The 26,359-nt window shown below is 45.5% G+C and overlaps 2 protein-coding genes across 2 annotated transcripts in view; both read right to left on the bottom strand.

Moving 5' to 3' along the window:
* Nucleotides 1-4,215, bottom strand: part of GOLGB1 (golgin B1) — a 51,674-nt gene extending 47,459 nt beyond the window's left edge. Inside the window, exon 1 of the mRNA XM_061566503.1 lies at nucleotides 3,990-4,215. The gene's annotated coding sequence lies outside the window, so the exon portion shown is untranslated. The remainder of the gene's footprint in view (nucleotides 1-3,989) is intronic.
* A 1,727-nt stretch (nucleotides 4,216-5,942) lies between these two features.
* On the bottom strand, nucleotides 5,943-15,548 carry GUCA1B (guanylate cyclase activator 1B). The gene is made up of 4 exons (XM_061566633.1): nucleotides 14,692-15,548; nucleotides 11,419-11,568; nucleotides 9,853-9,961; nucleotides 5,943-9,225 (listed from the first exon to the last, which is right to left on the bottom strand). Exons 1-4 carry the CDS (start codon nucleotides 14,902-14,904, stop codon nucleotides 9,092-9,094), a joined length of 606 nt encoding a protein of 201 aa, XP_061422617.1. The 5' UTR covers nucleotides 14,905-15,548; the 3' UTR covers nucleotides 5,943-9,091.
* Between the last annotated feature and the right edge of the window lie 10,811 nt (nucleotides 15,549-26,359).

Genomic DNA, 26,359 nt, shown 5'->3' with positions numbered 1-26,359 from the left:
GATATACTGTACAGTATTTGTTTTTTCCATCAAGGCAGTGTTAATAACGGTGGTGCGGTTTGTACGTGTGCTTGTAAAATACATGATTGTATGTAAAGTAGAATCTTAATTTGTAAGTAAGCCTCAAGCATTGTATTTTTAGCAATGAGTAACCGTTTCTTAATGACAAAAGTAGAACATTCACACAACAATTAATATCAAAACAACGCGCGTTACGAGATGCAGCTGCATTTAGCTGCTATGGACAAGTACAGCCATTTCATGCATCCACTGCTGGATGAGTCTCCCCCTACGCCATGCAAGTCGTGGGCATTATATGGCTATACTTCGCTAAGCTCGTCAGTATGGGCTGCTGAAGGTGGGGAGAATAGACACATGATCAGAGGCACATTGCAACAATGGATTAAGGCGGAATGTGCTTTAATGCCCACCAAGCAGCCATGCAGCCCTATGATAACCTGTTTGTGCCTGGTTATCATCCATCCAAGCACTTTCCATGCTAATACCTGCTTAGCTTCCAGACCTGAAAGGGTCGGGTGTATACCAGGTGATTTGGTCACAGGCTTAGATGCTACAAAAATAAAAATGATATTAAATGATATTGCCTAGCATCTTCTTTGTCCTTTTTTACGATTGCTTTCACAAAGTGCATTTTTAGGGATTTCCATGTTCAGGGACAAGCCTCGTTTTATGCAGGACACAACCATCTCTTTTAAACGACTAATATTGAGCCTAAAGCATTTTGTGTATCATGATTGCCAAGCACAACGCCAAAAGCCCAAAACACCAAGCGGCCAGCAACTCCGATTAGCACGATTGCCTCCGTCAGGTGCGAAACAAGTTCAACGTACATACGTACAAACAGCACTATCATTCTTCCTCTTGGTTCTTTCGGTAAAGTCTCACGACGTTTCGGCTACAACGCAAGCAGCCGTCTTCAGGTGAAGACGGCTTCAGGTGAAGACGGCTGCTTGCGTTGTAGCCGAAACGTCGTGAGAATTATTTTATTTTATTATGTTTTATTTTTATTATTTTATTACTTCCCTTCTACGTGACTTTACCGAAAGAACCAAGAAGATGTATCCCTGCAGTCATGAAAGCTTTAAATCGAAATTTAAGCACTATTATTGACGGTCTAATATATTGGGGTTAACACATTCCATTTAATGAATAAAGTTATTAAAAGTGGAGAGACAATGGGAGAGAATTCCAACCTCGAGCAGTGGCAAGGAGGGAAGAAAAAATGGATATCCAGTTGTAGAAATAAGAGTTTCTCCCCATTCGTATTTACAATATCGATCGCCAGATAATGGATGTAGCGTGAGAATTTAAGCAATAGGCGTTTGCCATGAAAGGCGTGCGTGTGGTTCGGATGCTGAGCAGACATGCCACAGATCAGACCGGCATGAACACAGCTGTCTCACATGCTGGGTCCACTGGGACTCATGCCCTGGAATTTTAATGTAGCAAAGGCAAAGCCTAGTCTGGGTTGAAACTGAGATTCTGTCTCAATTGATGCCAACGTGGTTATACATTACATGTTCTCAATTAGCGACCACATGTGTACATGTACGGCCTGTTGTCAATCCACTGCTGGATGAGAGCCTCCCCGTGCTGGGTTATTTTCCCATACTTCATCACGCTGGTAAATGCAGGTTAGTGAAGGCAGGGAGCATAGATGCAGGATGCATAGAAGTGCATTACAATAATGTACAGTATAAAAACAATGTTCTCTCTATTTTTGCACTGTTCTTTGCTGTATATAACATGGTCAAAATGGCCCACACGTTTGTAAATACGGGAATTCTTTGTATTCATTCATCATCAGCCATGTTAAATCCACTGTTGGATGATTGCCTCCCCAAAAGCCACCGCCGTCTCTCGCGATGTTGCGCTTTAATCATTCACCTAGCACGGGGACACACATTTATTTCACCGTTTTGCATGTAACAAATAAAGACTGATTGATTCTCAGTAAATATGTGAATCATTCACTTCCCGAGGCGCATACATATCCAAGTACGTAGTGGCACCTCCTATAAAACCAATTAAGACCGCATTACTGTTTGTGTCTTGGCGAGACGCGGAATGGGTATCGATGAATTGACTGGCATGAATAAAAAAGGCGCCTTGGATCAAAGCGAGCGACCGGCGGGGGCGATGCGGCAGTGGCGATCTGCCCTCTCAAGTCAAGAACCTGAGTTCAATCACCCGAAGCGAGTACAGTTAAACAATGCAGGCCCCGTTCTAATGAGTCGCAGCCTTGGGTCTTGCGGACGTTTAACAACATTAAATAAAACCCCACAAGGTGGGCGGTAGGTGACCGTGGTGGAGTGGAAGTGCAGTGGTTCGCAAACTATGAACACGGGCATCTGGGAGCCATTCGAGGCCACGGCTAACATCAGTGGGCGAGACATATCAGAAGCAAGTAGTACTAATCACATACCTGCATTTCCCATAAATATGCTAAATTCCTCTTGATATGCAAATTATTTTGTCAAGGCGCACCTTCCCACCTTCCAACCCAGCTTAAATATACGCTCCAAGCGTGGTGTTGTTTCATTCAGACGCTGTCTCCCCGACAGACCTGGGTCTTCACCTGAGGACGGCTGCTTGCGTTGTGGCCGAAACGTCGTGAGAATTATTTTATTATGTTTTAGTTTTATTATTTTATTATTTCCATTATACGTGACTTTACCGAAAGAACCAAGAAGATGATATCAGAAGCAGTTCTGTATTGTCCATTTCACCTGGTCAGCATGGAACCCGCCATGTGAAGTGTGGCCAAATAACCAACATAACCGACACGGCCGCGGAATGGCAAAAAGGCTGTAGACACAACAGCGTACTATTATTATCCTCAATGATTTACCCACAGGGGGGAAATCTTTTTCTAGAGAATGCGCCGATCCTTATAAGCCAAACTTCATGGGTCGGCTTAACTTCCGAGTTCGTGAATAATACTGTAATTAATTGAACAAATGACAACACATGTCAATCGCACGTTGCTTCACGTGTACGTGTTGTGCTCTAAGTGTGCACGCACACACGTACAGCCCCTTTGCCAATTCCACTTCTGGGTGACGGCCTCCGCAACGCCTTGCAGGCGATGAGCGATATTTGACCATACTTCACCACGCCGGTCAGTGCGGGTTGGTAAAGGTTGAAAAAACTATTGGAGGGGGTAGGTGCAAAAAGTTAAATTTGCTGCACTGCCCTCGACGCCTATAAGACAAGTACCAGCCAGGCTCCAACGCCTGCTTCGCCTTCCGACATTCACTGAAATCGGGCTAATACTATCTAGTCCAGGGTCGGGAAACCTTTTCTCTGCCAAGGGCCATTTGGATATTTATAACATAATTCGCGTGCCATACAAACTTATCAACTTAAAACAATATCCTGTGATATTTGGTCAAACATTTAATTAACTCACCCCTAATGCGATGGCTGGAACTGCTTCTCTTTGGCGAGGCGTGTGATGATGTTAGCTGGTATTGATGATGTTGCTGCTACTCGCAACTGCTTTTCCAGGTTTGCTCCGAGATTTATTGAATTTCGAGTCCCGCCTGCGGTTGCCTTGGCAGGGCCAGACCCAAATTATATCGCGGGCCGTACGTTCCCCACCCCTGATCTGCAGTGTAGTCTAAGGTGTGTGTTAAATGCCCCATGGTTTTACTCCAAGCGCGTCATTTGAGCGCCACCTACAGCTGATTCGCATCTTTAAACCATTAACCAGCGCAGGGATTAAAACACAACACAACTCAAATAAACTTATTTTTAAAAAAAACACGCACTTTCAACGCGACAACTTTCTAAAACACACCACCACAAAGAAAGCTCTTGTCCGTGCTCACTCGCCTCTCGCCTGGGATTCCAAATGCGTTTCAAAACGCCGCTTTGTTTAGCAGAAGCCCCTCGACCTCGGGGTGTCACCGCGCCTCTGCTAGATTCCCTACCGGGGATGTCGCACCGCGTCCGGTAGGACTCACCAACGGAACGCCGTAGGCCCGTTCGCACCTGTCGTCTCCCGCCTCTGGTCTCTTGCGTACCCGATGTGGCGGGCGGCTCCCGCTTGCCTCTCGCAGTTCCCTCTCGTGCTGCTAATGGTGTCGTCTAAAAACCACCGGGGCCGATTACAATGATGACGGCGAGAGTTGGGAGGGGGAGGATAGACATTGTACTGAAGAGACCTGGCCACCCAAACTCTCCACCACTGGTCGCCTCACGTAGGAAGAGATTTGGCGGGTGACGTCACCACGCAAATAAATGACGACATGATGTCATCGTGTTTAACGCGTTACATGAAGACGTCATGACTGTCATGTTGGATTGCGTCATGAGCTTGGCTGGGAATCGCGTCACTCGCCAGCTTGGGTGACGCTGACGCAATCCCGACCAGGCAATTGTGACGTCGTTGAGTAGTGATGTTGGCCGTGGGTCAACGTCATCTGATATGTGAATAAGTATAACCCGTAAAAACTAAGTTTTTCACTATAAATCCTTTATATGCGTGGCGGCTATAGTCCTCTCGTCCTCTGGCTTGAGATGGCTGCCACCTATGGGTCAGATGATTGTCTGCCAGTATTAAGCAATTGGTAATTAAATATTTAATTTGTTTTCCCTAAACAGTGTAAAATTTTGGAGAAAAAAAATTCACGAACATTAATTGTCTCGCACAACGAGTCTGTGTGCAAAATGTCAGCTCGATTGGATCACGGGAAGTGGGTTAAAAAACGACCGAAAGATTTGCACGGTCGTAAGCAAGCACGCAAGCACGCAAGCAAGCAAGCAAGCGAACTTAATATAAAGGATTTAAAAAGACGTCATCTTAGTCATTGTCCAGGTGAGGGTCACGTCATGGACATCTGTGAAAAAAAGCTTTACAGCTCATCGGATTTCCTCCAGCATAAATACATATTCTAATGCTGGACAGGTATGACGTCATATAACAGTGGTATATGAGAGCGTGACGTCATATGATATTGGTACAGGTAAGAGGATGAATTTAAATTTCATCACCTCCTCCTCTGGGGTCGATCGAATTAAAGGCCGAGTCCCGAGAGCGATCTTGGTTGTCCGTCTCTGGTTATGGGGCCGTCCATAAATGACGTCACGCGATTTTTGACGATTTTTGACCCCCCCCCCCCTCGTCACACGGCGTCACAAAAAGTCAGACCCCCCCCCTCAAATATGACGTCACAAAGCTCTGCCCCACCCCCCCACAAAAAAATAAAACATGCTTCAAATCGCTTTAAACTATTGTCATTGTAGTGCGTATTTAATGTGAGGTATGGTCAAACGACACCTACGACCGACCCGGGATGTGGAGGCCTTCATCCAGCGATGGAGCGACTCGACAGGAGCCGTGAATTTGCTTATTTCATTATCACAAACTCACACGCACATCTCAACATTGGTCGCCGGCTAAAAATGCATGACTGCAGGGCACGGCGATGTAAACATCTCAACACGTATGTACGTTTATGTACGTTGAACTTCCTTCGCTGCACCGATCGTAGCCGACCGTGATAATCGGTACGCGGGGGGGGGATGGACAACAAACTAAACACAAAAAAATTTAACCCGTAAAAACAAAGTTTTTCACTCTAAATCCTTTATATGCGTGGCGGCTAGAGTCCTCTCGTCCTCTGGCTTGAGATGGCTGCCACCTATGGGTCAGATGATTGTCTGCCAGCATTAAGCAATTGGTAATTAAATATTTAAAAAAATTTCCCTAAACAGTTTAAAATTTTGGAAAAAAATTTTCACGAAAAATTAATTGTCACGCACAACGAGTCTGTGTGGAAAATGTCAGCTCGATTGGATCACGGGAAGTGTGTTAAAAAAACGACCGAAAGATTTGCACGGTCGTAAGCAAGCAAGCAAGCACGCAAGCACGCAAGCAAGCAAGCAAGCGAACTTAATATAAAGGATTTAAAAAGCTGTTCTAAAGAGATGCGTTTTCAATTTCAAACGTGTCACACTACAGCCAGTAATCCAAATTCAAACCGTGGCCAAGAAGCACATGATGTTACGGAACCACTGAGGCGCTTTTCCACATATCTGCTGTCCCGCTTTCAGCGCAAGTGCCTTATCGCCCAACCATGACAGTTTTTTTTAAAACTACTAATGCGCTTTGACGAAGTGCTACTCTCATGTAGAGGTCGCTCGGCAGGAGCCTGGAGAGAACCCGGTGACCTGGATTATCTATCACATTAGGGTCTCGGTGGCCTAGAGCCCAGCTCTCAAGAGGAGGCGTGACAGGCACGCGATAGCCTCAAGGATTTACGGCCGCTAATGCTGACGATTACCCAGACTGAGAACCCAGACAAGCTAGGCAAGTACTTATTGCCCGTCTCTTTTGTTATTCCTATTATCCACAATGACGACAATGATTATATTGTGCTGTATATTATATGTTAAGTAGGACCCATATCTCAAAGAGAGAGTCCTTGCCTATAACATTTGGCAGTTCACCAAAATTGTTTCATGGAAGCAAGACTACTGACGAGACACTATATATCTCAACCGGCCCAGTGTAAAATTTTGACTTAAAACTTTCGTGACTGCAGGAATTCCTATTCTTTGGTTCTTTCGGTAAAGTCACTCCAGGAAGCTTTCGTGACTGCTTGTGTGTCTGTCTGTGTGTCTCCGTGTCTGTGTTTTGTCTCTCTATCAAATGTAGTTATACCTGATGACGGTGGCTTGTGTTGCAATCGAAATGTCGTACTCTTATTTAATTTATTTTCTTTCTACCGAAACAACCAAAGAATTCACTCCAGGAAAGTAACCCATACTGACGCCTACATAAAACCCGATTTCCACCACCATCCATCCCAGAAGAATTCCCTCATCAAAACGGTACACCATAGAGCTCAATGTATATCCGACCATGAACACCTAACCAGTGAACTCAAACTCGTACACCAAGCTCTCAAGGCGAATGGATATTCTGACTACACAATCCGCAAAGCCATCACCCCAACCGTGAGGAAGGAGCCATCTGAGCATCCAATCAAAACCATCGCCCTGCCATACATAGCATGGGTAACCAAAAATATTTCCAAAATCATGAACAAACACAAGATCCAGGTCCGATTTAACACAGTACATAAAATTCGTGATCTGATCCCATCTGTGAAGGACAAGATTCCTGACATGCAATATCCCGGCGTCTACAAACTAAGCTGTATCTGCGGCAGCAATTACATTGGGGAAGCTCATCGACATGTCTCGGACCGTATTCGAGAGCATAAGGCAGATTTGAAACACGGAAGGACCAATACTTCTGCCGTGGCTGATCATTATTTTAAGGCGGCTGGCTCACACGAAATTGATTTCTCTAAGACGATGGTACTTTGCAAGCCTCCTGGCTATCAACAAAGAATCGTTTATGAAGCCATCCATATTTACAAACACAGACACAGTTTCAACCGAGAGGAAGGTTATAGACTCGGCAATCATTGGCAAGATGTCATCAACCACTTTGGGTCATGACTTGACTTGTTTTCTTGTCAATCAACCTCCACCGTCAGCAGTATGGTGTGTTGAGCGGGGTGTAGTGATTTCCTGGTGGCCCTTTGCTGCATTGGCATTGTTGCTGCATTGGCATTGCTGCAGCATTGGCATTGCTGCTGCATTGGCATTGCTGCTGCATTGGCATTACTACCCCAGCCATGTTGCTGGTGCTGCTGATACACTTGGGCTACGCCCATCTCCAAGCCTTCATAAACAATTTGCCTTTAGAGGATAACCCCTTTTCCTGATGACGACTGCTTATGTTGCGATCGAAACGTCGTGATGTTTGTATTCACTTTATTGTTATTATATGTTTTTCTATCTATGTGACTTAAACTGAAAGAACCAAAGAATACGGCCCAGAGTTTGGTTGCACTCAGATTATAATTGTTGTGGCTTTGCTCTCCAACACACCGGTGTGCTGTCCTAGTAACGAATTGGCCACGTTCTGTTTACGTGACAAACCTTACTAATTGGCTGTCGGGTGGTGGCGGGTTTAACGACACAATTATATATTTACGCAATCTAACCCAAAGGCCTTTATTATGGATGATATTGGTCGCGAAAGCCTACGTGTTAAACTGTACCTAATCAATGCTGCTGAAATTATGCACTCCCAGGAGGCCGTGGGAACAATAGGTTGTATTCAAATGTTTTATTTTGTACGTGAAGAGACATATTGTCTGTTTATCTATTTTGACAGTTAGAGGTTTAAAGCCAAGAAGATAAAATAGGCTGTTGCTCATAGGCTATGAATTATATTCCACAATACCGTAGCGGGAAAAATGATCACAATTTGTATATTTATACAGGAACATCTCTCAGAATCTCAAGACCGTTTTTTTAAGTCAGGTTTGGATGTTTGCTGTTTTAACAAGTCACACAATGAGATGCCTGGCCATTTATGAGCATGGAAGAACCCACCCCTTGTTCAATGTGATGAAATGTCATGATTTGGAATTGCTGTTCGATTCAAGAATGGATTTTATTTCATCTCATCTGTCTGTCTGTCCCGTACATTCTTGTTTCATGCGCGTTGTTTTGCTCATCCCATTCGTCTACATTTAACATGAGCATACATTTTTTTAACATAGTAAAGAGCAATCGTTACACGCACGATGGAATGGATGAATCGCGAGCGTGAGAATACATTTGAATAATCTGATAAATAATTATATGCCTGTAGCCAGCAATTCTAATCGAGAGTAATATTGGTTCAAATAGTAATAATCTCTCCAAAATGTTTGTGCATCTTCTCGCCTGTCTAATAAACAACCCCTGGTCATTAGCACTGTCTCATAGCAGACAAATTTTATATACCGTAGTAGGGTAAAATTTCAGTCAATAACACGTCCATTACTTCTAAAGAAGGCTCATTGTTATAAATGTTAGCCCTTTTATATATTCATGTTAGAGAGCAGACAAGGGCATAATGGGAGCGGAGAGGGCAGGGAAGGAGAGGGCAGAGAAGGGCATGGTGGGAGAGTAGTGGGCAAGAAAGGGCATGATGAGAGAGGATAGGGAAGGGAAGGAGAGGGCAGGGAAGGAGAGGGCAGGGAAGGGCAATGCAGTTTCACTGCTTCAGCATGGTGTTCTTCTCTCGATTCTCGCTGAACCAGATGCTGGGGTCGATTTCGAGCTGAAGCATCCGCAGCACCCACGCGTCCTTCCGCGCACCCTCCAGGAACTCCTCGAGTGACAGCTCGCCTGCGAAACCCCGTGCCACGGGCAACGGAATGACTTCTGCGAGAACGTTCGACTACATTTGTAAATACTGCATGAATTAATGTCATTTTCTCCTGCATAAATCACCCAGAATGCACCTAATCGAATCCGAGTTTTGAAGCAAAGCAGCAGGGTTGAGCCAGAAAAAGTGCTTGGGTGGGTAACCACCACACACAAACAAACTACAACTGTTTACTATTGTTATTTTACCTATTAAGGCCCACTGAGCTATATAGCTCTTGTTCAGCAGTGACCTGGTCACAAATGATAGCCCAACGAAGTGGCTTATCGTGTGGAAATGTACAGCAGCCACATACTCTCGTCTAAATGCATGTTTCTAAATATGGAGGGAAAAACCGGAGTACCCGGAGAAAAATCCACACGATCACAGGGAAAACATGCAAACTCCAAATATACAGACGTCAGAGGTGGGATTGAACCCACGACCTCCTGCATACCAGGCGAGGTAGTTAACATCTCGCCACGGCCTAGGCGCCGGGATATGAAGAAGGGGGTAAATTGTTCATGTGTCATGCACCAGAGCCCATGGTAACCGCGCTATGCCACTGAGTCACACGGTTGTTTTTGGTTGTAGTTATGTCGCCTCACCATCATCGTTGTCGTCCATGAGCCTAAATATGCGGGTGCAGACTTCGTCCGGAGAGAGAAGGGGTCCCTCATCCTGCTGATTGATGGCTTTCTTCATGTTGTAGATGGACTGAAAGGCATCGCGCTCAGAAGGGTTATTCACGAAAGGATTTGCTGCTGAAATGGACATTGATGCGTTGCTCATCTCCTTCCCATAGCCACGAGCCAGTGGTGGAAATTCCACATTCCTATGGCAGAGGCTGGGCTCTCACTGCCCCACAAAGTGGCACTCAATTTATGGACCCTGGAGGAGTGATGTGCTGAGTCAAATCCCCGACCTAGAATTTGAACTCGCAACCTTACGAATTGCGAGCCGTTTCCCGTTTCCCAAACCCGCAGCGACTGGCGTGTGGAAGTATGGTCTACCAACTCCCACGACCTACGTGGCATCGGGTGACCCTCATCCAGGGCAGTGGATTGACAAAGGGGCTCCACGTGTACGGACAGGTGCACGAGAGTGGCGATCGTGTCGAGGATTGACGCCTGGTGGATGCGTGCAGCTGCTGCTGCTGCGTCTTGGGTTCGGTTTCGGGGTCGACGCGACTGTTTGCGGCACCTCTCGCCCCCGAAAGCGAAGCTCCCCAACTCCACGCGCTCGGGGATGGTGGCAGGGCGCCGTTGGCACGGGGCAGGGCCGGATTAACGCGAGGGGCTTTAGGGGCCTCGTCGCTACGCGCATTGTGGCCAGCGATGCGCCGAACGTAGAGGAGTTTCGTTCGATTTATCTTCGGATCAGCTTTACAAGTCGTACATAATATTTAAAATTTAATTGAAAAAAATATATATGACAGAACGTATTAAATAACAACGGTGAATAGCTGTGGAGTGTTCGACAGCGGGTATCGATGGTGATCAACAGCAAATGGAAGGAATCGAATATACAAACGATACCAACCCCAGATTTACCTGAAACTAAATCTTGTGCTGGGGATGGACCCTCCGAGGAATTAATTGGGGCCTCCTGTCCAATCTTCTTATGCCCTCCAATCACAGTCTCCTCGCCCGACGGTATAAATAGATACATGTTCTGAGGATTGACGAGCGCTCCGAGACAGAGTGAGATTTATTTAGATAATCTTTGTCGCTTTAAATTTCCGCATGATAAGCTACTGCGTTGAGCTATCATTTGTGGCCAGGTCGCTTCAGAAAAAAGAAGCTGATAAGTCAGTGGGCTTTACCTGGTAAGATACAAAAAAAAGTTAATAGTTTGATTTGTCACATTGCGACCCCGTGCCCCTGCTGGACATCTGTGAGAAAGCGCTTTACAGCTCATCGGATTCCTCCTGCAGTATAAATCCAGATATTTGATTCTGAAACGCTCACTTGATACAGCTATCGTGCTGTGACGGTTCCACCTGAAGACGGAAGCTTGTGTTGCCTCCGAAACGTCGTGATTTTTATTTTTAATTTTTTTATTTTACTTTTATTAATTTAAATTTTTTACCTACCTACGTGACTTTACCGAAAAAACCTAAGAATATGAATCTGAAACGCTCGTCGCAAATGGGACTCATCTGACGCACGCACCTCGATGATCTCGCGCAGCTCCTGGCGGTCGATGCAGCCGCTGCCGTCTTTGTCGTATATCTTGAAGGTCCACTTGAGCTTGTGCTCCAGCTTGCCCCGTAGCACCAGGTTCAGCACGGCGACGTACTCAAGGAAGTCTATCGTGTTGTCCTGCGGGCAGGACCCGACGGGAGGGGGCGGCGGACACAGCCACCGTGTCAGCGAACGGGTTAGATCGCGTTCGTATGAATGTGTGTCGTTAAACCCTCCACCACTATTCTTAGGGTTTTTTCGGTAAAGTCACGTAGGTAAAAGCTGAAAATTAATAAAAGTAAAATAAAATAAAAGTAAATTTTTGCTAAGTAAATTTACTTGATACAGCTGTCGTGGCTGTGACGGTTCCACCTGAAGACGGAGGCTTGTGTTGCCTCCGAAACGTCGTGATTTTTTATTTTATTTTACTTTTATTAATTTTAATGTTTTACCTACGTGACTTTACCGAAAAAACCTAAGAATATGAACCCTCCACCACTCTCGACATAGCCAATTGGTAAGGTTTGTCTTCTTGGTTCTTTCGGTAAAGTCACGTGGAAGGGACAGACCTGTTCTTCACCTGAGGACGGCTGCTTGCGTTGTGGCGGAAACGTCGTGAGAATTATTTTATTATGTTTTATTTTTATTATTTTATTATTTCCCTTCTACGTGACTTTACCGAAAGAACCGAGAAGATGAATCCCTGCAGTCACGAAAGCTATAAATCGAAAAATGGTAAGGTTTGGTTGTGGTTGAAGTACTCAGTCTGTAAATGTTGTGGATTTGCTCACCAACACACCGGTGTGCTGTACTGGTAACGCATTGGCATGTTCCGTTTACGTGACAAACCTTACTAGTTGGCTATGTAGGGTGGTGGCGGGTTTAACGACACGTTTATATATTTACGTGATCTAACCACGAAAAAACTGTATTATGGATAATATTGGTCACGAAAGCGTACGTGTTAAAGTGTCACCAATGTATGAGATGCGGGGAAATATGCATAACTTTGGTTAATAGCTGGCTTACAGGAATGTTGACTGTAAAATACACATCTTTACAACTATCTTGCAAAATGCCAGGGATATTACTGCGCGGTGATTGAACAAGAAGTGAATTGAAACCCGTTCATACTGAAACTCAAAAATGTTAATTCGCCAACTTTCTTGTGTTTGCTTGATACTCAATGTCTACAAATAGACAATTGATCTTGTCAATTCAGAACTGTTCATCTGTCAACATTCTTAAAATGCCCCAGCTCTTTTGAGGCCTCCACGGTGTAAAGTGGTGACCTCCAACTACAAATCAGTCTCTCTGCCGTTACTGTCTCTCTCTGCACTGAAGAAGGGTCGTCATCTGAAACATCAGTCTATTATATGTGTTATGTCTGTTATAAGGCAGTGCTAGTGATAAATGTTGCGAGTTGCTTCCATTTATGCGCGTGTATTGGAAGAACACTTCAAGGTATTTTCCCTTAAAAGAGCATATTTGTCATCATAGAACCTCCTTTGCCAATACCAAAATATGAGAAGAGGTTTCCCCCTTTTTTTCTGGCAACAAAACAGGTGTTAAGATGTTAAAACACAAAACTGAAATCTTTTACGAAGAATCATGTCTGCATCAACCACAATACTTGCGCATTCTCAATACTTGTGCATTCTGACCACAAGTATTGTGGTTAATGCAAACATGATTCCTTGGAAAAGGTTTTAGTTTGGTGTTTTAACATCTTAACCACTGTTTTGTTGCCAGAAAAAAATGGGAAAACCTATTCTCAGGATATTTTTCGTTCAAGAAAAAAAAAAATTGGTACTCAATGCCATCTTTAAAAAAACAACGGATCGGTTTTTCTCACAAAAATGTTTACGCAGTCTCTGTGTGAAAACAATACAGATTGTCTTCGATGTAAAACAATACATATGTCACACTGCAGTTACTCAACACGATTCTGGTATTCGTGCCACCAAACGAAGGGCTGTTGATGCTCATCACCCCCTTGCTAGGAACGCGTGAGCCACCACTTCCAGGCAAAACGTTATCGTGGAGAAAACTCCTTTAATGTTTGGTGACGTGGGAGTTGGTGACCAATATCGCAGATCACATTATCTGTCAATTTACTCTACTTATCTCGCGGGGAAAAATAATCTCAGATAACCGTGGATAATTTTACGAATTCAGGGGCTGCTTATAATCGGAGTTGTCATGGAACCAACGTCACCTCTGGATAAATATGAGCCACGAGTCATTGGGTGGAGTACTTGCGGTATGCATAGTTCTTAAATTTCCCAGTACGTGTGGATTAAAAATAAACACAAGCACCTTTTGCCAATGTGCGCTACTGCGCTGTTAAGGTCGCCACGATCGGAATTCGACAAAACGTGGATAGAGATCACGCGCAAAGGTATGTACCGACACAACAGCATCGAATCACGACAGCTTTTAAAACAGTCAAAGTAGACGCGTTGGCACTATGGACATTGCATCTTTACGTACATATTTGGTTTATTTTCTAAGCCAAGAGTCCTCCCGTTCTATGCGTGGGGTGGGCTGCTCTCGCTAGACGAATGCGTGCTGTCGCTGCCAACCACGTAAGGTTGGAGACCAGGGTTCAATTTCAGCTGGGTCTGTCCAGGTCAAAGACCCTGGGAAATATTTGCATACGCAGCACACCACGTCCAGTATACCTTATCACTATGACTGCGGCCGCTGGTTCCGCGTCTCCCAGCGACCCAGAAATTATTCGGTGAGTAATTATTTGCGACCACACAAAGCACTAATTCGACCAAAGTAGGAATACCATTGTCTTTGCCTGGGGTGCAGGCACGACAACACCTCACTGCGCACTTGATAAACGTAAAGCGGTCACGCGCTCTCCTTATCACTCTCTAATCACTACGAATTCCGCGGTTCGCGTTCCCCTTAACCTCACGTATTGAATTCTCCAACCATGTGGAGGGATCGTTCTGCAGGATCGATCCACCCCACCACACACACCGCCTGCCCCTACCCTCACACCGCTCCGCTTTGTATTTCCCTCCCGCGGTCTCTTTTTTCTTTCTTTCTTTCTTATCCCGAACTCGTACAACCTTGCTCATCTCACGAAACCCACTAACTTTATCGAGCAAAAAACCTTGATTTGCAGCGGGGTTATTTTAGTTGTTGTTGTTGTTGTTCGATGGCTGCCCGCCACTATTCGGTGCCCTTGGACGCACTCCGAAACGCAACACGATGGGGGGGCCCAAGTGGCGTGCGGGTACAGACCCCGTTCTTGTCGAACGCGCGGAACATGTTCTCCAGATATTCGGCCGCCTCGTCGTTGTCTTGGACGCCGAAGAAGCGCTTGAATTCGTGCATGAAGAGCGTCCCGCTTGGACACTCCACCACAAACTTTTTGTACCACTCCTGCAGCTCCGCAACTCCCATCTCCTGCTCGCCCGGGATCCTCTCCCCTCCGCCCATCTGTTGTTGGCCCATGGTTGCTGCTGCTGCTGTTGTTGTTGTTGTCGCTGCTGTTGTTGTTGTCGCTGCTGTTGTTGTTTTGGACGGGGTTGCGGCGGAAACTCCTCGATCACGGCAACCAAACTTGAGCTGCACTGTCGATGGCGATACAACTGCGAGCAAGATGTGACGATCTGGAGGCTGTGAGGATGGGCGGGTGGGGGAGAAGATTTGCCGATGCCCTCTCTCTTGATTTCTCTCTCTGTGTTCAGCGTAAACCCGCGGTGGGTTTGTTCGTCCCGCGAAATGTAGCAGGCGTCCTGATTTTGTTGCTGCTGTTTTTGTTTAAACTGCAAAGGAACAGCGATGGTATAATTGCGACGAGGTTAGATTAGGAGAATCGCCAAAGCAATTTCAAATATAATTTCAAATATATCTCAATTTCGCGCTGACAGCATTTAAGGAGTGTGAGTTTAGGATTGCACAGCGGCAAAGCAATGAGAATAAAAAAATTCGAACGAACAAAACCCAACGTGTTAATAAATTACTGCAATCACGCGTGTGGCTAACGGCACTACACTAAAGTTATTTAACATTTAAAAAGTCCGTGTATGAATCTCTCTGTCCCAAACTCTCTCTCTCTCTGTGCCCACCGGAGCTCCTCTGCTGCTCCTGGTGGGGTGATTCTGAACGCGATGTCCCTGGACTGCTCTCTCGTTCCGTGCCGTACCTATGCTTGAGGATTTAAATTCGCTGGAGTTTGGTGGGGGGGGAGCAGAGGAGGCGGTGGTGGGTGGTGGTGGGTGGTGGTGGTGGGGGGCGGTTACGTATGCGGTCAGCAGTTCAAGAGTGGGTAAGCGTGGGATAACAGACGCAAAGTGGATGCATGCGTCGATAAGTCTCGTGGCGAAGTCACGCAAGTGCCGAAGGATATCATCACGCTTCTTAGCCGCGTCAAGGCAGTTGCCCCGTGCCATTGGGAGATATCGTCAAATAGAATCGTTCGCACATTTGGCATTCGTACCATTTTATTACAAAGGAGCGGTCTTTTACATCCAGTCTGCAGTAATTTCGCAGTCGGGGGGGAGGGGGGGGCCATGTAGTTTGTATTTTCCTAATTAAGTAATTTCCAAGCGGTTTTTGAAATTTGCATGATGACACCAGCACACATTGCCTACTTATCACTGAATCTTTAATGTCCCCTGTGGAGCAGGCGGCCCGTTATTTTCGGTCGATACGCCTGCAGTATTCACCAGGGCGGCTGCTGGGCTCGAACTGCGAACCTCTATAACAAAACGTGCTCCTGTTCAGCCATGTCAGTGAATGGTGTACAAAACATATAAATGGATAATTGTCGAGACACCTATTCATCCAGGAAATAGTAATGTTGAGCTATATACAACGTCGTTCGTGAGCAATACATTTCACAATCGTTGAGGAACCATACACAAGCTTTTAGGCAACAACCAGGCGGTGATCCGGTACCAACAATTGCTAAAGGTCTGCAGTCCTCTATATATTAAGATGTTTTCAGCCAATTGTTGAGTGTCTGTTTATAGACGTGGGAGGAAATCGGAGCACCCGGTGAAAATCCACACGTGCAGGAAGACAACACAAACAAGGGGCACTTTGCTGTATTGTCTTCTCCTGGCAAGCCAGGGTATGGCACCAAACGTGTACGGGAAGGGAGTTTCGTGAACGTTTGTGTGATCCACAAACCCTCGCTGCCTCCGCAGCCTCGGATTACAGGGCACGTGCACAGCCAGCACAGCTCGGATAAGATCCGGTTGAGCGTATCAGGCAACATGCTGGACATGCAGATCGGGGTCTTAAAACGAACGTTACAAGATACACGCTGATCGCCCCAGAGAACTGTGAACCCGTCAGGTCAGCCTTCATGTCATCTCGTCTAAGTCGTGCGGTACAGATTCATCACACGAAGTGCAACGGCTTTATAAAGAAAAATGCATCAACACTGGCAAAGAGATGTAGGAGATGCGCATTATGAGAGTATTTAAGCGAAATGCAATATTGAGCGGGATATTGGATTAACTCAAAATAGGACAATTCCAAATTACATTGTGTATAAGTGTATACTTTCGCCTGGTTACGTATGCGGTCAAAATGAAATGAAATGAGAATGCTTAATCCAATCTCAGCTGCTTAGGATGGAACATTTTATAGCAACCAGCTGCTACTAGCACCTAAGATTTCTGTATTTATTCCGCCATGCCAATAGGACAGGGAGAAGGGGTTTCAAAATGTAATGTGAGCACTTTGGTATCGGCATGCCACGTTGGCGAGATGTTAACTACCTCGCCTGGTATGCGGGAGGTCGTGGGTTCGATCCCGACCCTGACGCCTGCTGTATATTTGGAGTTTGCATGCTCACCCCGTGGTTCGCGTGGAATTTTTCTCCGGGTCCTCTGATTTTTTCCCTTCACATTTATAACCAACATGCATTTAGATTATTTGGCTGCTATACATTTCCACATGATGAAATACTTCGTTGACCTATCATTTGTGGCCACGTCGCTTCTAAAAAAACAGATATATAACCCAGTTGCCTTTGCCTGGTAAAATACAACATTGTTAAGTTTCGTTGAAATGTTTTTTCATAATATTCTAAAACATCTGCTCTCCTAGTAAACTTAAACACAAACCTAGCTGCAGCGTGCAATGATGGCGCACTGTTCTCCGCATTGTGCCACAATCCCACACACCTGGGCTCGATGCCTGGTCGTAAACAACGTCAACGATAAGGAATATCTGAATTGATTCTTGTCCTCCCCGAGGTTGATTCAGCATTAAATGAGCATCTGGTGCACTAAGAGACATCAGACAAACCCTCTAACAGCACTGCGCTATGAACCCGGCAACCCGAGTTTGATATCCGGCCATGGATTTCAACATTAGCACCGGGAGAGAGCTAAACCGGTTCTGCCCCTAATTCTTAACAACCCACACAAACTAATTTGGTGAAGTATGGTCAAACATCCTCGATGACTGACACAGTGTGAGGAGGCATTCATCCAGCAGCGGATTGGCAATGGACCTGTAATTTTGATTTAAAGCTCTCGTGACTGCAGGGATTCATATTCTTGGTTCTTTCAGCAATGGACCTGTAATTTTGATTTAAAGCTTTCGTGACTGCAGGGATTCATATTCTTGGTTATTTCGGTAAAGTCACGTAGAAGGGAAATAATAAAATAATAAAAATATAAAACAATAAAATTCTCACGACGTTTCGACTGCAACACAAGCAATCATCATCAGATTTTCTTGCTGTGGATTGACTGCAACACAAGCAATCATCATCAGATTTTCTTGCTGTGGATTTCACACCTGATGATGATTGCTTGTGTTGCAGACGAAACATCGTCAGAATTTTATTCTAACATTTTGCATATTATTTTATTATTTCCCTTCTACGTGACTTTACCGAAATAACCAAGAATACGGACCTGTAATTATTTATAAAGTTATTATTATTACATGGTACCAGTAATGATGTTGGTGGAGGGGTGGCACAGTGGTTTACTGCGCTGTGCTATGACCATCAGCAAACCTCAGTTCGATTTCTGGCGACGGGTAACGTCAGTGGAGAGCGATATCAGAACCGGTCTTGAGTCTCCCAACTTCCCCAACGTACATTTCGATGCAGCAAGGCAAAGAAGGATGCTCAAACGACCCCCCGTGATTGACGCGGAGCGAACGTGGGGCGAGGCATTCATCTAGCGCTGGATTGGCACAGGCCTGACATGTATTATTTATTATTATTAATATACGATAGTGTGTGCGAATTAGATGGAAATCCCTCGGGCAGATATGCCTCATCCTGTTACTAAAGTTCATGTCCTAATCCAGGATTTGTCTACCGCAGTCAGGGCCCCGTTAGAAACTTGCGGAAGCCTCAGGTGGTGTCCCAATCCGTTGTTAAGATCCTTTGCAGGGCCCTGGTGTTTGAAGCCTGCAACGCTTTTAAGTTGGAGATGTATCTGAATTCCTGCAGGTCGATGGATTGCGTTGTTGTTGTTGAATAAGTGTGGGTTTCTGAGGATCACTATTGCCGTGTGTCTGTGCAAGTTATATTTTACGACGATAAAATTAAATCTTGACTCAAAGCTTTATATATTTTTTTCAGATTTTGTCAATCCACTACCGGGTCGGTCGTGGAAGTTGTTTCACCATACTTCACCACGCTGGTCAGTGCGAGGTTGGTGAAGGGCAGGGTTCAGACATCGCTCTTCACTTGTGGTTCACGAATCAAAGCTGTGATTGGGAATCAAACGTCGGTCACTCAGTTCGTGACACAATGTGCTAACCACTGTGCCACCATTACCCCTTTAATTTTAATTTCGAGACATCAGAAGGGCAAAATAAAATAGAAATCGAATCTCAAAAAAATACAAACGTACATTTTCGGCCAATTGTAAATGTTTTAACACATAGCCGCAATGTTCAAAGGATGACCCCTAAACACTAAAACGGTGCATTGATTTATCGACTTGATTAATCGATAACAACCACAAAAAACTCACGAACCATGCATTGCATTTCGCTCCGCACGAACCAGATCCCGGCCTCTCACTTCACCAAACTACGCTGACAATCGCGCTGAAGTATGGCCAAACAAACCCTCATGACTGACACGCCATGGGGGGGGGGGGGGGGGGGGCCTTCACCCAGCAGTAGGTCGACACCAGGCTGTAACAACATAATTATCATCATCATCATCATCCACACTGTAATCGTGGATAATTCCTTTAAACGTCGGGTTCGCAATCTCGTAGTTTGTCAGAGTATGATAGCAGGAGATAAAGAGTATTAATTTCCATCTCAGAATCAGAATCAGAAAGGGGTTTTATTCGCGATGAAAGTTCGCACAGACAAGGAATTTACTTTGGCCGGAAGGTGCATACATTCAACATATAGGAATCTTAAATCTTAAATAAGTGGTTTACAAGTCTAACTACTAAAGGTACAAGTCTAACTAATACTAAGGAGCTAAACGATGTAAAAATTTAATAAAATAAAATCTAAAATATACAATAGCTATAATATACAATATACAATTACAGGGATTGAGAGTTACCCCCCCCCACCCCCGGCTATTATTCTGGTTTCCTCCCACTTGTATGAGCACTCACGAATGTGATTGGACAAACAGAATGAGAATATTGATTTATGCTGGAGGGAATCCGATGAGCTGTAAAGCTCTTTCCCACAGCAGTCCAGTCGTTTGGAAGATCAAACATCCCCCGCTGCGGGCCGAAGAGTTTGGAAAATTGTTGACGCCGGTCCTGGCTACCTTCCCGTTTCTCGGTGGTTTCACCATGCACCTGTGAATATAACATCAATGAGTGCTACAGGTTTTAGATTTGAAGCTTTCGTGACTGCAAGGATTCATATTCTTAGGTTTTTTCGGTAAAGTCACGTAGGTAAAAAATTACAATTAATAAAAATTAAATAAAAAATAAAAATCACGACGTTTCGGAGGCAACACAAGCTTCCGTCTTCAGGTGGAACCGTCACAGCCCGACAGCTGTATCAGCTGTATCAGCTGTCGGGCTGTGACGGTTCCACCTGAAGACGGAAGCTTGTGTTGCCTCCGAAACGTCGTGATTTTTATTTTTATTAATTTTATTTTTTTACCTACGTGACTTTACCGAAAAAACCTAAGAATATGTAACAGGTTTGTGTATTGTATTTATTAAAAAGGTCCGTACGGTATTTTGATGTGTGCTCGTACAACACTGCCAATGCAAAGTCCTTAACAAATACAGGCAGGTGCCGCATGTTGAACGAAACTGATTCGCTACACTCCTACAGCCACTAGAGGCCGCTATCTTCCCCACAACGAGAGGCGAAAGCGATGTCGATGTTGCTCTTCATGGCAAGTCACGTGCGTGTGCTGCCACCTGCTGGCGAATTCCGAATCCCGCAGCCTCGTTCGCGAGGTTCTGGCATTCGAGTGTTTGGCGTATGGCAGGGATAATGATGATAAGCAACGTCTATGCATATGAAGAGAACCAAAAATACAGCAACAAATACCACGCCATACAATAGACATTCAACGCACGGTTCTTCACAAGATACTCAACTCACTCGCATCCCAACCGCATCATCGTATTTTAATGTCCCACTGTGTACAGAGCCACCTGGTCATCCAGGTGTACAACACACCACCTGCAGTACAGGAGACAACTCGAGTAGCACACCTCCAGGCGTATAGGCCACACGTAACAACATAGCGCGTATATGTTACAGGCGCTTACTTAATCCGGCGTAGAGGGGGTTGAGGTGTACAGACCACCCAGGTGAGATGACTTGCCGGCCCGGACCACCCCAAGTATTTGACCGTCCGCGCGCGGCCCCCCTACGGGCTGATTCGTGACGCAATGCGTGCAACGTATTCACCACAATGCATTGCGGCTCTTGAAACATATCTATATGGGTTTTTTTTGGGGGGGGGGGGGGTGGTATGGGATTCGAATTAAAAAAAAAGTCTCTACGTGTTCATCTTCTTGGTTCTTTCGGTAAAGTCACGTAGAAGGGAAATAATAAAATAATTTAAATAAAACATAATAAAAGAATTCTCACGACGTTTCGGCCACAACGCAAGCAGCCGTCCTCAGGTGAAGAACAGGTCTGTCGGGAAGACAGCGTCTGATTGAGACACTGTCTTTCCGACAGACCTGAGGACGGCTGCTTGCGTTGTGGCCGAAACGTCGTGAGAATTATTTTATTATGTTTTATTTTTATTATTTTATTATTTCCCTTCTACGTGACTTTACCGAAAGAACCAAAAAAATGAATCCCTGCAGTCACGAAAGCTTTAAATCGAAATCTCTACGTGTTGTTTTGTTTGCCCACCCCCTGATCTAGAAAATACACGTATCCATAAAGCAGCAGCAGCCAAAAGTCGAGGGTTATTCTCATTCTTGATTTGAAGCTTTCGTGATTGCAGCAAGAAAAAACTGCAGCAGTGTTTCATGCCGCACTATAAAAAAACTGCAGCAGTTTTTTCTTGCTGCAGTTTTTACTTGCTGTGGTTGTCCCACCTGATGACGATTGCTTGCGTTGCGATCGAAACGTCGTGATCTATTATTTTTCTACCTACGAGGCTTTACCGAAAGAACCAAAGAGGATGGTTATCATCATCATCAGCCGTGATCTATCCACTGTTGGATGAAATCCCTCCGCAAAATAAGCACGTGGAGGACATTTCACGGACGCACATTTGTTTTTAACAATTCCACAGGAGTCATAGGAGACAAGGTGACGACCATGGCTGTCTGGATACACCGGTATGCTGTACTGTATAGTACACATCAAAGATCAAATATCCCCCCACCTCCCCATAATACATTCCACACGCTGTTGGGGCCAGTGATGTTAGCGAGCGCCTATTAAGGCGAGCACCGCGCCCAGTGCGCTAACCCGTGTGCCACCGCTCCACGCACATCGTACAGGCGCACGCACGCCCGCCTGCAACACAGGGGCACGAGTGAGTCCCGCGGGACGTCAGCAGGACTGCGCGTTCTTGTGGCGTGAGACATTATAGAGGGACATGGCCCTCTAGTGTGCCCATGGAACAGTCGTGTGGCGTGAAACATTATAGCGGCGTGGCACGGAACATTAGTGTGGCATGGCCCTTTAGTGTGTCATGGAACGTTGTAGTGGCATGGGATGTTATAGTGTCATGGAACATTATAGTGGCATGGGACGTGATAGTGGCATGGGACGTGATAGTGGTATGGGACGTTATAGTGGCATGGGACGTTATAGTGGCATGGGACGTTGTAGTGTGGCATGGCCCTTTAGTGTGTCATGGAACGTTATAGTGGCATGGGACGTGATAGTGGCATGGGACATTATAGTGGCATGGGACGTGAGAGTGTGGCATGGGACGTTATAGTGGCATGAAACATTATAGTGGCATGGGACGTGATAGTGGCATGGGACATGATAGTGGCATGGGACATTATAGTGGCATGGGACGTGAGAGTGTGGCATGGGACGTTATAGTGGCATGAAACATTATAGTGGCATGGAACTTTATAGTGGCATGGGACGTGATAGTGGCATGGGACATTATAGTGGCATGGGACGTGAGAGTGTGGCATGGGACGTTATAGTGGCATGAAACATTATAGTGGCATGGGACGTGATAGTGGCATGGAACATTATAGTGGCATGAGACGTGATAGTGGCATGGGACGTTATAGTGGCATGGGACGTGAGAGTGTGACATGGGACGTTATAGTGGCGTGGGACGTTATAGTGGCATGGGACGTTATAGTGGCATGGGACGTGAGAGTGTGACATGGGACGTTATAGTGGCGTGGGACGTTATAGTGGCGTGGAACGTTATAGTGGCATGGGACGTTATAGTGGCATTGGACGTGAGAGTGTGGCATGAAACATTATAGTGGCATGGGACGTGATAGTGGCATGGGACATTGTAGTGTGGCACGGAGCGTCAGCGCGGCGCACGGTTACGGCAGCGTGCGACGCAGGGCGTACGAGACGCGGGGAGGTTGGTGGCCTCGCGTGTACCTGGAGCTCGCGCACTCCAGGGCCCACGAGGAGCCCTCGAGAAGAGCGGCATGAGAAAAACAAACAAAACAGACGAGGAGAGGCAGCCTTCCCATGGGGCCCCCTTCCGTTGTGACCCCACACCGCCACTACATCACCACACCCGGGCCCCGCGTTTGATCTTCGGCGCGAGCACTTTTTCCCAAGCCAGCCTGCCGAGTTTTTTTTTTCATTTTGAGCCGCTCATAGGATACAAGACATGCACACACGCACACAAGCGTGTGCTGCACACAAGCGCACTCTAATCTTTTTTTTTTACGCGCGCGCTTTCTCTTTAACTTTTTTTTGTCTTACTTATTCCATACTTGAGTTTGTCGAAAGCTGGCCATTTAAATGAAAAGTCCCAGTTTGGGATGGGGAGGTGGAGGAGGGGGAGAGAGGCGTCTGCTGGCCCTTAGCGTGCTGCCACTGTGGTATAATGATCAGCACACTGGATTTGCAATCTAGATGTCGCATCTGTCGTTCCAGCAGTATACGTTTTTGTTAATCGAGCGGCAGAGAAACATAATCTTTAGTTATACCGGAGAATTCTAGATTTGAAGCTTTCGTGACTGCAAGGATTCATACTCTTAGTTTTTTTTCGGTAAAGTCACGTAGGTAAAAAGAAAAAAGAAATAATAAAATAACAGAAATAATAGAATTAAAATAAAAAATCACAACGTTTCGGAGGCAACACAAGTCTCCGTCATCAGGTGGGACCGTCATAGCTGAATTTACTGTATTACTGTATTGTGTTGCCTCCGAAACGTCGTGATTTTTTATTTTATTTCTATTATTATTCCCATTATTTTATTATTTATTATGTATTACTTATTTTTACCTACGTGACTTTACCGAAAAAACCTAAGAGTATATACCGGAGACATCCCATGAGCTATGACGCTCCTTTTCCCAGATGTCCAGTAGGGTAGGTCGTGTGTGGTGGGGTAAAGTGTGGGTTCTCCCACCACCTTCAAAGACGTCCGGGTGCATGGAAGAATAGGCCAAATACCCTTCAAGTGGCCTCACAAGAACTCCCTCGCGTGGAAGCTCATCTGCCAGCAGTGGCGTGAGCAAGCAAATCTACTCGTGGCATCTGTGGGGAAAACAAAGAGCTTGATAGCTCATAGGATTCCTCCGGTATAAATAACTATTCACATTCTGATTCTGAATTGCAGGGCAGCGCATTCGCCACCTTTGCTTGCGCCACCGAAACCGTGCGACGTTTTTACTGAAAAGAAAACAACGATGGTGGTGACCCGATTTGGCATCATCGTACAACTTGAGATTATTTCCTTTGCGACGATGGGAAACCCGCTCAGAGGCAGCGGCGGCGCATCGCTTCTCAAAAATCCGATCTGCCGCTCACTCAAGTAAACACGAGGGCGGCTCGTCAAACCGCTAGAGTGCAAGTCGCGAGTTTCTCCTTCAGCTCGTTTATCTGTCAATCTCATTCTCTCTGTAGCTCTATCTCAGTCTCCACGCCAGCCACCACCCCCCCCACCTCCTCCTCCTTCTCGTCGTGGTCGTCGCCACCACTACTACCCCAACCTCTCTCAGCGCACATCTCTCTTTGATACTCGCCGTGTGGGTAGAGAATAGCTCCTGAGCCACGTGAAAATGTTACACGAGATATGCGACCGAGAAGCGAGATTCGTTTTGGGTGGTCCGAGACCAGCCGTGGTCTTCGCAACTTCCAAGAGAGCGGTTGTTGCTTGAATAAGCCAACCCTGACTGGAGTGATCACGATGATAATAAGAATGCACTGCATGTGATCATGATGATGATGGTGATAATAAAGCAGTGCATGTGATGATGATGGTGGTGGTGATAATGAAGCCCTGCATGTGATCATGATGATGATGGTAATAATAAAGCACTGCATGTGATGATCATGATGATGGTGATGATAATAAGAATGCACTTCATGTGATCATGATGATGATGGTGATAATACAGCACTGCATGTGATGATCATGATGATGGTGATGATAATAAGAATGCACTGCATGTGATCATGATGATGATGGTAATAATAAAGCACTGCATGTGATGATCATGATGATGGCGATGATAATAAGAATGCACTTCATGTGATCATGATGATGATGGTGATAATAAAGCACTGCATGTGATGATCATGATGATGGTGATAAGAATAATGCACTGCGTGTGCCCAGGAAACCCTCGATTAATCTCAACTCCTTTTTGTTATCAGGAGAGTGCTGCTACTACGTTGGGATCTTTGAAAAGTTTTATTTCATCACGTAGGTATGCTGGACTTCTTTTGCACCGTACGTAACCAACCGTGCTATCCAGAGGCGCGGGCTAATCGGAGGTGCGATTAGTTATCACCTGCTATGCCATGCGGATTACATCGACGGGACCGATTTTTTTTTTGCCAGTGTCAAGAACGTCGACGCACCTTTATTTTTGTTATTTCCAAGAAGAGTAAAGCCTATTCTTTTTTTTCATCATCACCTATTTCATAATCACCATCGCCATTGGATTACTCGACGTAATTCCCTTCACAAGTAGAGCACAAGTCCCAAAGGCACCGACAGATTTTGGAAGCACACTTGAACCGAGCCCTGCACATAGTAAGCAGCGCACGTGAACTTAGAATCGCAACAAACGTCCAAGATAACCGATAACATTGCCTTCAGCGGAGTGTGTGTATGCGATATGCTAGTGTGCCCTCCCGCACGGCAAAATACTAAAAAAGAATTCCAAACATCCCAACGCAGGACCCTCTTGAAGAGAAGTCTTAATACTCAATGAGATGTTCGTGATCGATGTAAAGAAATAACTATTATTAACTGTACATCAGCCCTCTGACATTATACACAGTGGCGAGATGTTAATTACCTCGCCTGGTCTACAGAAGTTCGTGGGTTCGACCCCGCGCATG

Source organism: Lethenteron reissneri, chromosome 37, assembly GCF_015708825.2.
Source record: "Lethenteron reissneri isolate LAM-NWPU_2019-01 chromosome 37, ASM1570882v1, whole genome shotgun sequence".
Lineage (NCBI taxonomy): Eukaryota > Metazoa > Chordata > Hyperoartia > Petromyzontiformes > Petromyzontidae > Lethenteron > Lethenteron reissneri.
Note: the sequence above shows the minus strand (reverse complement) of the source record. Positions and strands in the feature narration are given on the sequence as shown.

Excerpts from the sequence above, each read along its gene's own strand:
- GUCA1B (XM_061566633.1), bottom strand. The coding sequence starts at position 14,904 with ATGGGCCAACAACAGATGGGCGGAGGGGAGAGGATCCCGGGCGAGCAG. Across the intron at positions 9,962-11,418 it reads AGCTGCGCGAGATCATCGAG|TCCATCTACAACATGAAGAA; the intron begins GTGCGTGCGTCA and ends GATGCCTTTCAG. Across the intron at positions 9,226-9,852 it reads CATGGACGACAACGATGATG|GCGAGCTGTCACTCGAGGAG; the intron begins GTGAGGCGACAT and ends GGGGTTTCGCAG.